Source organism: Sparus aurata, chromosome 6 (assembly GCF_900880675.1).
Source record: "Sparus aurata chromosome 6, fSpaAur1.1, whole genome shotgun sequence".
In the NCBI taxonomy this organism is placed as follows: Eukaryota; Metazoa; Chordata; class Actinopteri; order Spariformes; family Sparidae; genus Sparus; species Sparus aurata.
The window spans coordinates 24,611,289-24,623,781 of record NC_044192.1 but is presented as its reverse complement, the minus strand read 5'-3'; the positions used below and the strand labels follow the sequence as shown (position 1 = coordinate 24,623,781).

Sequence of the window (12,493 nt, the reverse complement as noted above, 5' to 3'; positions counted from 1 at the left end):
GTTTTACCTGATGACTACACCACCGAAGTAGCTCAACAGCCAGGTGATGTTTTTTTTTTTCAGAAACACAGACAGATGTTGAGAATCCTCTACTGTACTTAATGTTCAAATGTGTTCCCTTCCCTCCCATTAAAAACATATTCATGAAATTGCGTCAGTAAATACAAAACACAATATTGTGTTTTATTCCTCTGAGCTCTCTCCAAAACCTATCCTTCTTTTCCTCCCTGAGTTACATGGCAGGTGGCTGGTCCTTTCCTCTTCCGTGGTCCCCTTTTCCCCCTCCTCCTCTTCCTCCTCAGCTCGCCACCCACAGGCACAGAACACCCAGCAGACTGGATTTAAAGGGAATTTGCGACTGTTAGTCAAAACATTAGAACAGCCACACCTTCCTTTTAAGATCTTGCCTGCTGCTCTATCTCACTGCCTTCACTCTGACTGCTTGCCGCTTCCGCTGCTTTTCTCTTACTCCCCACGGATCGGGCGAGGGAGGACACACTGCTGAGGTTATATAAGTTTTACCTCATACTTATTCATGCCGGCAGGTATCTTCAAGAAAACAGAAACAGCGAGAAAACAGAGTGAGCGGAAGCCCGAACATGCACAACTCTGCATATGATGAGTGTGAACATCTGGAGTCTGTTTGCATTTGAGCGAGCAGGTGTTTTTTTGTGTGTTTCCATGATCTGGACCCATGTGAGGGAACAGAGGGGGCTTATCAGTCACAACAGAATCTGCTATATCACAGAAGCCCACCTGTCAATCACCCAGCATCCTATTCCACTGCTGACGACTCGGCTGCTGCCTCGTTCTCCTCCTCGCAGACTTTCATGTGTCTCTCCATTTCTTCCCCTCTTGCAGATCTAAATCTCTTTGTCTTCATCTGCTCTCTCCATAACGCTGTCACCACATTCAGTCTATGAGAAAATCACCCTCTGCCTTTGATTTCAGTCCTTTCTCATCTTCGACTTGTTATCTGTCAGCGTTTTGTGCCTCATCTCTTTATCAGTGTCACGGCCGAGCAGAAGCCCACCACTTCTCAATTCATTGTGTGTCGGATGCAGGACTTTGTTGCAGAAGAGGTAAAGGGATACCTGGTGATGTGAAACAAAGAGGCAAAAAAATATCTCCATGTAGACAGAACAGCAACAAGTGCAATCCCCTCGATGGATCTCAGTCTGTATTTCTACATCCTCCAAGCATATCATGCTAGGACTAACAGTAACAGTTAAGAAAAACAATTTAGTTGCTGCCGCTACACCTACAGCCCGGCGCATCAATTCAGCTGACTTCAGCGCAGAGCAGACAGGAAGTCAGACACCGAAACAACATCATAACATCCAGTTAATTTTCAGAATAAAACACCCTGTGTTAAGGCCAGCACAAAAATCTCAAATGAGAGGCAAAGCGAAACAAGTCCACCCTACTTCAGACCTCCTCGGCCCCACCCCTCCAGCTGTACGGCAGTGCTCCACCGAGCTGCACTCAAAGCGGGGTCGGTGGGGTTGGTGGTTGATTCCTGGGTTACACTCTTGGACAGCACATATGCAGTTTAAAGCAATAATGTTGGCTGATTTACCTTTGAAATTCTCTGTCTTTTTTTTTTTTTAAACAAATGAGTCAGACATTGTTCAGGCATGATTTCAGACACATTAAGCTTGTCGTTTATAAATGCCAACCGTTACTGTAACAGAAGTTCTTCTTGGGCACTGAGGAGCTGCAGAGTTTATTCATGGTCAGACTGTATCCTGTACTGTATATTTACCTCCACTGGACAACTTCACTGCTGAACTCTCCTTTGCTCTGATCAACACCTGTCTGTTCTGAGCACTGTCGCTCTCTGTAGCTCTACCGCACACATGCTACGTACCACTGTCCTCTTAAAGGAGCTACTCGTTCAGCACCATATATGCTTAAGCCAACAGCTCGCATTTTGGGAGACGATGGGTGCCGTCTCAAAGACTCCTCTCAGTGCGTCTGCGCAAGCTAGGAGGCTAACGTATGACTCACGGGTTCTACTATAGTCGTACAACATTGATCCATTTGAGCTTAGAATTTTGAGCACAAGATGAAGTTATTTGTCAAACCATATTTGTCGAACAGTGTGGCTCATTAACATTGCCAGGAAATAAATATGAAATACCATAAAAATGCCAAAAAGCACTTGAGTGGGGCTTTAATGCTTCTTGTTGAATAAAGTATGATCAGGCTAAATATAAGACCAGACTGTTATTTAATTCTAACATAAAGATATTTTCGAACAGTATGTTTCACAAATGTTTAAAGTTACAGAGGAAAGGCTGTTAAGTTGAGGAAAAAGCGTTGTGATTGGCAAAGGTAATGTTATCTCAAGTAACATTTGCTTGAAAGAGTTACCCTGACAGAATCCAGAGCTGGCACTGCTCCCCAAAGTGGGAAGACACAACTATATCGATGTGTAATGTGAGTTTCTTTTGTTTTTTGAGGTAGTTATTATGTTCTTCTTGGCTGTAAAAGTAAATACTCAGCTCCCAGGCCTACCAGAGGCGACATTCGTAAGCTAGTTAGCACGTTCTTGCAGCCTACATTGGTGCCAACAAACACACTCCTGAATCTATTCTGTACATTTTTATTCTTGTTTATTGGAGTTACCTTTAATCAAACAATCATAAAGGGGCCACATTTTAAACAGCAGCCACAGGCAGTAAAAGTGCAAAAGTGGCCCATAAAAATACATTGCTTTCACTCGTCGTATACCTCTCTGTTTTCACAACATGAACCGGTTCAGGCTTCACTAGTGTAGGACTCACCAAACAAGGGGGAATACTTGGCGGTTAATTAGCAGGATATATACATTTGTTTGTAAAGTTATGCCAATGAAAATACAAATAATGTGTATATTGAAACCATTCCTTTACACTCAATTCATTTGGCAAACAAATATTAGTGGTTTTTTTTGTTTTCATAACAACTCTAAAGACTGTGCTGCCTTGGCACAGATATGTGTTCTCCAAGAGATGTCTTGTTGGAACATGAATGTGATTAAGTTAATTCAAGATCGAAGTTGTTCAAGTGAAATAATTGAGGCGGTGCCAATAAATAAACTGAATCTATTCTAATGGAGAAAATCAACAAAATGGATTGTTATGAATACATTCAACATGTGCCTTGATAGTTAACTGACAGCATTAATAAGTATGCTGAAATACTTTAGATTAAATCCTGACTTTTTTAAGCTTTTTTTTACACAATTCAGTTTTTACATAGTATGTGACAGCTGCTGATTATTCCTGATGTGCTAATCAAACAACTGGGTTAGGGTGAGGCCAGTTTACAGTGAATATCTGTTGAATATCACCAGTGGTTCTTGGTTTTAGTGCTCTCAACTAGCTGCTTTAAGCTTTACTCTAAAATAAGCTCTGAGGCAGCAATCAGAGATGTCTAGTGACTTAGTTGACCCTCTGTGCTGAAAGGACAGTCCCCTCTGCAAACATATATCTATAAACCTCTTTGTGTGCACATGCACACAGTCGCATATGCAATAACATACAGAAGCCCATGCGCTACATTTGCGTTCAAGCAGCACCTTCATAGCGGGTTGTTGGAGTAATGAGCGTCGACTGGCGCTTTGTTTTGTTGTCTCATTACTCTGGATCTCGGCTGCCAGTCAGGATGACAGGAGGATGGAAAAAGTGGGGCATGGTGGATTGCCAGGTTATTTTTGGTGGCGTTTGATGTTTTCATGTGTGCGCATATATCCAGCTACACACATACGCGCATGTGTCTCTGCGAGTGTTTGTGTGTGCGTGTGTGCGTGGGCGGACAGTCACTGACAGGAGCTGTGTTGAACACTGATAATCGGGTTGATGTGCTGCAGCTGAGGTGGTGTCGACAGAAAGTGCTCTCGTCCCCGTGGCAAAACAGGGTTCCTGATTTGGCACGGTACGTTTGTCTTGTGCCTGAGAAAAAAACTGCACTCGTTATAAGTGCTTTGTGAAAATATGTGACTGCGGAAAACTCATTACACATAATAGCGGCCTCTGCATTGGGTATTTATGTTGCCATCTATCCTGAAATTACAATAACAGACACAAATTTGGCCTGTCAGAGTGCAAGCGCAGTCATTGTCACTCAAGCAGAATGCAGAGAAATTCACTTTAGATGCATGTAATACAAATCTTTCCGAGAGAATGAAAGAAGCTGTTTACGGAGCATAATCTTGTGTAATCGTAACGGTGACTGTAGGGCTGGTTTGGCTGATATCACTACCAGGACATTGATTGCTTATATTGACATCCAATTGCGGCAAACTTGCAAATTGCTGAAATAGAACAATTATTTTTGTGATGCAGTGCAATGAACATGATTGCACATGATGCAGTGAACTGTTATGTATTATATCAGATACAGTGTGCCATTGCCAGGAGGTTGTTATCCAGGTCTATATCGGCGTTTGAGTGGGTGGTGCGTGTCAAGTGGCATTCACATGACTGTCATGATCCAAGGTTTCCCAGCAGAACATTGCACTGTAATGAGATTTGTACCAGTGTTTCTACAGACATTCACGAAAGGTTAGGATCATATCATCAAAACTCCACATACCATTATATCCTGACTCACAGCCTTACGTGTTCCATAAATGTTGCCATCTATGTTGCCATTTGACTGAACGCATTAGAGAGACTAACAGCAGTGCTGTCTGACTCGAGGTGTGGCTTGGGAGCGGCTGGGCGGGTGACTGAGGACGGTTGCTGTACTCACTGAGGTTGGCACCTCCTCCCTCTCCTTCTTCTCCCAGCTCACAAATGCCACCATAGCTTCACCAGCTTCTTAGAATTTATCTGTGTAATGTGAAAAACGTGGTTCTTTTGGCAGGTCATCATTTCTTCAATCCAGGCTGGGAACACTGGGGATACGTTTGATTAGCTGTCAAAACAGCTTGAGCACTGATACTACTGACCTGTTGGCCCAGTATCTCGGGGAAAACGCTGTTAGTTTTGTCAGTGAGTTTAATCTCCACTTCGGTCTGATAACCAGCATTCAGTGGGCAAACACAAATAGTCATTCTAAGATAAGAGCTGAGGAGCATTCATACGGCAGAAAATTGGATTCAGGGACAGAGGACGTCTCGGATAAGGATAGCTGAGACAAAAACAACTTATATTCTAGTATCTCCCTGTTTCGTCCTCTTTCTGTGACTCCCTGGCTATAACTGGCCGTACCTTTCTCTCCCGATGCCTTGTTTTATTAAAGGTTATTCAGCTAGTTAAAGAGTGAGACAGAACATTAGTGTGGCTGTAACCTGCGTGTGTGAGCATGTAACTGCTATAACATTGGATATACAGTAATGAGCACTACAGGTCAGTGGTGATGTGGACAAGCTTTATTCCTCTCTTTGAACAAAAGAAAAATGAGCATGTGTGTGTTACAAAAAGAAGAACGCTTTTTTCACTTGTTCCCTTTTTTTTTCATTTCTGTGCAGGGGGCCAAGCTTCCCATGTCCATCATTATAGTTGGAGTGGGTCAGGCTGAGTTTGACGGTACGGCGACTTTAATTCCTTTACCCGCTGCATGAATGTAATTCTAGTTATGTCATATGGCGAGCACACGCAAGAGGTTCTGGAAATGAAAACATCTCCTAAAACAGATTAAAACATGAGTCGATAATTGACATTTTAATTCAAACAACTCATTGTTGACACAGCCAGCGTTAACCTCTCTGGCACTTATTCAGAGAAATATCCCGAGAGAGAATTACCGTACAAACTCATTTGAGTCAGAGAAGGAAATGCGTTGGTGGATGCAGACATAATTGTAGAAGAAATGGCTGAGGTTAATTGCTGGGTTTGCAGTGCTTAGTTCAGATGTTTCTAAATTGCACACAGGCTACAGTAAAGGACTTATTAGTTGATTAGAGATGTAATAAAGATAGATAACAGCTGCACAGCCTAACATTCTCTCTCCTTTTCTGATGCTGAAGCAAAGGTATATCGTGTTAATGTTATGAATGATGACTGAACCTTTACATCAGTAGTTAATCAACCTTTTCCCTGCTCTGGAGGCAGCGGTTTTTGCTTGGTTCTCACTCTGAGTTTGTTTGTGTGAACTTGTGTCCTCCAGCGATGGTGGAGCTCGATGGTGATGACATCAGGATCTCATCCCGGGGGAAACTGGCAGAGAGAGACATTGTTCAGGTGACTGCACTTTACAACACAAAAGAAACTCTCCACTGTGCAGACTTAGACTCTGTATTTTTGGGGCGACAGTGTTTCTAATGATAAGCAACATTTATATGCCACATTTTTACATTTGTGTTGGGTGTTCACACTGTTAGCACAGTTGTGCTGGGACATTAAAATGTCTGTTTCTGACAAAACACCATCTGTTGCCACTGACGACTCTAACTGATTTGGACATCTGTGTGTTTCCTGTGAATTCCCATGGGGACAAGGACACTAAAAAGTTGGATACTGTTTTCCACTATCAAACTTTATGTGTTATTCATAGAGCTATAGGTGTTTCAGCCAACTGATCATCATATGCTTCTAAAGTCGAAACTTTTACACATGAATATGTGTTTACAGGTCTTGCCGTTTACTATTCCATATGTGAAAAAATGTGTATAGAGCCTTTCGCAGTTTCAGAGGAAGCTGCATCTGATAAATTATCTCCAGTGATGTCACTAAGTGGCCAAGTTGCATTGTGATTAATGTAGGCACCAGGTTTTGAAATGCACTCTAGTATAGTAATCCTACCACTGGTATACCCTTGTTGGACAGTTTAAATACAAATGATCAAAATCAATATCAAAGAACACACATAAGTCTCCTTTTCAAAACCTGGTGCCTACATTACCTACAATACTTAGACACAGAGTGGCAATGCCAGAGCCAATTTGTCTGATTATATGTAGCTTTCTCTGGAGCCACAAAAAGCTTTGTACTATTTTTTCACTTATGTCACAGGACTGCCAAAGACCTGAAAACACATATTTGATTTGTTAATTTGATTTGTTGTGGTGGAGTTTTCCTTTAAGTGACTGAGTAGTTGGCAAATAATGGAGTCCAGGGTTTGCCAAAGTGGTTTGCAGGGGTGAGACATTGCCCGATTCAATTTATGGTATTTAATGCCGATTATTTTGGCAAGCAACTACTGCACTTATTAAATTGATCATGTGATGAGATGTGTCAGGGTTAGGGTGGTTTACCACGTTTGATTAAGAAGACTCGAGGGGAAACCTTGATGTGCAATGACATAAAATGCAAAACAGGAGAAAAAAAATCGAGTAATCTTTTATCAAACCCTTGCAGAAAAACTTATCTTTTCACTCATTTATTTCCTCTCACTCCTGAGGGAAGCCAGAGCACAGGATTAGTAACAGATCAGCATCTTAAAGCTTGCAGGATCTGGCAAATGTTGACTAACATGGAGGCTTAAACATGAGCCCTCTGGATTTCTCCTTTCAGTTTCAGTACCATCCTGCTCATAAAAACCTACTTGTGAACATTGTCAGAAAGTATTTAGAGCTTTCCATGAATCACTGCAGCAATTGTCCAAAAACCCCAGATGGTGTTATGCTAGACAGAGAAAAAACATATGTTTTCAAGTCCAATGTAACGTTCTATTAAAAGAACAAAGGTTTCTAGTTTGGATTATTCATCAAATCATTCTTTATCCACATGATGATTAAGTTACATCCGTATATACGTATACTTATATTACACTTTGTTCTCTTCTCCCTCAGTTTGTACCCTTCAGAGATTATATGGACCGGACTGGCAACCACGTGTTGAGCATGGCCCGGCTCGCGAAAGATGTGCTAGCAGAGATCCCCGACCAGTTCATCTCTTACATGAAGAGCCGGGGAATCAAACCCAATCCAGCACCACCTCCCTACACACCACCTGGACACACACACCACACACAGATCTAAAGCCCTCGTCTGGGCTTTTCACTGACGACTGACAGCATGCAGCAGCCACTCAGAGTCCAGTGGGAACTCTCTGCCTCCTGTTTCTTGTTGCAAACAGAGGCTGACGCACCAGGAAGTGGATGTTGAATTGTGTGCCGTATCCTCCGAGTGACTATTGGAGCAGCGTTTTGTTGGTTTTTAATTTTTGGTTTTCTGTGATATATTTATTTGAATGATTTCTCTTAAAGAGAGGCTGCAAACTTTCCAGGACTTTGTTGGTGAAAGCCTTTTACTCGACTCCGAGGCAGTGACTGTTTCATGTCTGATCTGACAGCAGGTTGGTTCAAAAAGGTCATGTTGTGGTTAAAACTTGTGCCTGTCTGTGGTTGTTTCTCTAGGTGTATCAGGACACATGAACTTTGACCTAAGCCTTGCTCGTCAGTCATCGGTGTGGCCTATTACAGTGATATTTTTTAGACACCTTTTCCCTTCTGGAATTAGTTTTTATATTTGGGGATTAACTCCCGCTAATGCATTAGCTCTGATGGAGGATCACAGTTTATTACTTTGAACATTAATCAGGCTTTTCATACCATGAGGTGTCACATCTTCTCTTCTTTATTAGGTAAATGTTTATAAGAGCATGTTGTATGAGAATTTAATTCCCCCTATCCCAATATATTTATACTAGAATGTTATTCAGAGTGGCATGGACATATGATAGATCAGAAATTGTATCCATTTTGAAGTGGTCACAACTTCTTTTTAAGTGATTGCATATATTATTTTATTATATTGTATTCTGGAGGGAAAGTATGTCTTTAAGGTTATCATTCAGTAAGCAGCCAATTGCTCACTGGCACACAGAGAGCACTCCACTAAAGGAATACTGGTGGGTTGATTTGGGGAACAGTCATTGATTAAGGTTCATGTCTAATTTTTCCCCCCCTGGGGTCTAATAGTTATTCGATCTGAGCCCTGATACTATCCCCAACACACCAGCTCTGCAATCCAGTGACTCTCATGTCAGTGCAAATCTGTAATCCCCCAGCAGCCATGCATCAGCAGCCCCATAACCTCCGTGGTCATAGACTTCACGCTGTGAGTCAGTACGATCACAGCCACAGCGTTCCTCCCTGGAGATTTATATTTTACACAGCTCACAGCTCAGTACGTGCTGCTGTGTATTACATTTCTCTGCTGGGGGACAGTTCAGGAGTGGTCTCCAGAGCTTTAGGATTTTTGTTCACTGTATTCAGTGCATTCAGGACATAAGTAGTTATTTCATGTGTTCCTCTTCAACACTGCAGGGTAAAGAGGAATCCTTTTCCTCTGATCTTAGTTTTCTGTAGCCTCCTACCATCGGTGACGACAGTTGAGTGCGAAGAAAGAAATCCAAACTTGCCTCACATAGCAAATCTAGTTTTACCCCATCAGTGACTACGCTTGTAATTTGAGATGCATCTTTGCGCAATGATGCCACAAAATCCATAAAAGTCCTGTGTCACCCCAGGGACAGAAGAAAGGGGGAATATAGGAACTTGGAAACATAGGACATTGGGAACATAAGATCTTGGTAACATAAGAACTATGGCAGAGGGGACTCTGGGAACATAAGACCTTGGTAACATGGGAACTTACAGACATAGGCCCCTGGGAGCTTGGGAACCTGGGCCATTGTTAAGACTGGACCCATAAGAACCAGGGAACAAGGGAACCCTTGGAACATATGACAATGGGAACATTGGATCCTAAAACATATGATCTTGGAAACATTGGACCATGGGATAATGCTCCCCATAACGTGGATTATAACTGTTACACGGAGAGTATTTAATAGTAGTTGAGACAGTTTTTGTTGAATGTACAGAATACAATAACACTCCCCATCATGTCCATCACCTGACAAACTACATAGTAGTTATCCTCCATGACATAGAAGGAGTGTTTCTATCCAATTTAGTTTCTTTGGTGATTCTCTGACTGATCAGGTCAAAATTTCAATCCATCAAATACCTTTATTTAGGACCAAATAAATTCATAAAATAAATAAGCCAGCCCCTACCAGCCCCTGCTTACAAGCTAAAGTAAGATGGTGAACATAGTTACCTGTTCAACTTCGGAATGTTGGCATCATCATTGTGAGTATGTTCGCAATCTTTGAAAAGCCGCAGGAATTGCTGTAAGACTGACATAAAGTGCTTCTAAATCTAACTTTTGCTTTTTCAGTCCTCGTCACGTGTCACCACCTGTCATTTTTCCTCTAGTTTTGTTATTATAGATTTTCCAGTTTCACTTGGTTTTGCTTAGGTTGATACACCGACCTTCATACACCATTAATTGTTGCAGGGAATAATCAAACACACAAAAACTGACACTATGATGAGTATAATAGGCCCTAAAAGGTGTATTTTCCTTTTAAACTGACAAAATGATGCAGAGGCAGAACTGATTTGAGCTGAAAAGGTTCTCTTCATGTCTAATGTAGCAAACTAAAGGCCTTGATAATGTGAAAGGCAGTCACTTCATCTCATTGAGTCCTGTTTTGAAAGCAGTTCAGGTGGATGCATTCGGCTGTAAGGTGGAGGACATAATGAGTTAATGGTCAAATGGCAAGCAGCAATTTGCTTGTAAATCTTTTCATGGTGTAAGACAGGGGAACACAGTGACAAGTTGTGTTGAAATGTAAGGTGTATGTAACAGCTGGTTTGCATTTAGATCCGACAGCACTTTCACATCAAGAGGACTGCTTATTGTATATGTTTGATATATCTTTTGGGAATACTACTGTTTTAAAGATATTTATTTATTTTGACAAGCCACTACACATGTCCGTCTCTGTCATTACGATGACTTAATATCCTCTTCAAGCTCTGATTTTATTAGTGTGATGGATTGACAGCATGTTTTTCTTGGGGTACATCAAAGTGTTGACCCACAGTGCCGCCATCTGTAAAATAGGAACCAGCCCAACCAGATTACATGCATGTCAGTGCCAATCATGGCAGTACGTACTGTGGACTGTTTGCTATTTCTTCTCTCTCGTGCCTGGTTCTCCAAACATTTCTCGTCTCCGCCGTGGTTAAAAACTGTAGCTAATTAGCATGTTACAGTTGACACTTTTTTTTTATAGATTTTTTTTTTCTAATCCCGCAGGTTCTCTTTGTTGTTTATATCTCTGAGTTTTCTGATTTGCATGAATCCCTACTTTCCTTTAACTGGGTTTTTATTGTACATGATTATTGTCATATGGTGGGTTGTGAAATGCTTTGTATTGGATTGCCTTAACTGAAAATTAATTAAAAAATGACTACTTTTATAAAAGTTATTGGAGTGTTTGTACTTTGATTTCACTGGTCAGTGTTATAATTTGCTACTTAAAAGGCGCAACAATGTGATTAACTGAAAGAAAAAATGGAGTCATGCTGCTGGTTGCTGATTAGCTGAGAGGGGTTAAGAGCCAAATGCTTGAGGGAAAATTATGAGTGGGCAAACTCATAAAAATTCACATTATTCAACACTTTCACATAATACCTACAAAAATAAAAAGCCTGTAAATGTTAGTGGTTTTGTCACGGCACAACATCCTGTTTAGGACAAGGCATCAGTCATGTTGTCTGTTCTTTTCTATATTTTTATCATCAAAGTTGTTGAGTTTCCACAAAAAAAAATACATGGAAGAGTGCTGTCACATCAGAATTGCCTAACGTTAAGGGGCCAATGTGTCTGAGAAGTTCATTGTCTTCAAATGAATGACGATGTTCCTGCATTTAATTTGTAAATTGATATGAGATGTCAAGTATGCATTTAACAGAGCTTTAATTCAGCCAGTTATTATGGATCGGATCCCAATGCCAGGTTATTCAGCCATTGAGTCATTTTGACTTGAACTCAAATCAACTCAGCTCACTGTTCTACTGACTTGCAACTTGACTTGACTGAAATGCATGACTGGAGACTCAACATGAACTTGGAAGTTAAACACTTGTGACTTGACTTGAATCACGACAACTTGAATCACTGTTTAACAATGATGGCAAGGGTTAGTTTTTTTTCAATTGCAAAGAAATTAAGAAATAAATAATGATATATATAGTTGTTTTTTTTTATTTCAATGAATATCTAATATTAAAATACATTTAATTAGCGTGGGACTTGCTTAAAGACTCGACTTGACTTGACACAATCTACAATCTGTAACTTGACCTTGGACTTGCTTGGAACTTGGACCATCTGACTTGAGTCACATGTCTGCCATGTATGTTACATTCAAGGGAGTTTATGATCACCAAACACTTAGTTGTGGTTCCATAAAGTTAGTTTTAACTAATCTTTAATTTTTTTAAATCTTTACCATTGTGGAATAGGACCAGGGTATTACATAAATCATTTTGGAAATCATTTTTAAATTGAAAAGGGAGAATGTAAAAATCTTTACATTTTTTACATTTACATTCACTTCCTAATATCAATTACACTCAAAACATCCCTCTTTCATCCTCACAAAGATGTTTTTAATGCACAGACATGGTCAGCTTCTTATTGTTCTTTTGTAAAAATTATTAAGAACCAGATTAAAGATGTTTTCCTTTAATAAGAGCT

The 12,493-nt window shown here is 40.7% G+C and overlaps 1 protein-coding gene across 4 annotated transcripts in view; it reads left to right on the top strand.

Annotated features, from left to right (window-relative positions):
* The window catches only part of cpne5b (copine Vb), a 131,856-nt gene extending 120,637 nt beyond the window's left edge, over positions 1–11,219 (top strand). For all 4 annotated transcript variants that reach the window (XM_030420713.1, XM_030420712.1, XM_030420711.1 and 1 more), the window contains 3 exons: positions 5,462–5,519; positions 6,100–6,173; positions 7,724–11,219. In XM_030420713.1, coding sequence (XP_030276573.1) covers positions 5,462–5,519; positions 6,100–6,173; positions 7,724–7,912 — 321 coding nt within the window. In that variant the 3' untranslated portion in view covers positions 7,913–11,219. The remainder of the gene's footprint in view (positions 1–5,461; positions 5,520–6,099; positions 6,174–7,723) is intronic.
* The last annotated feature ends 1,274 nt before the right edge of the window (positions 11,220–12,493 follow it).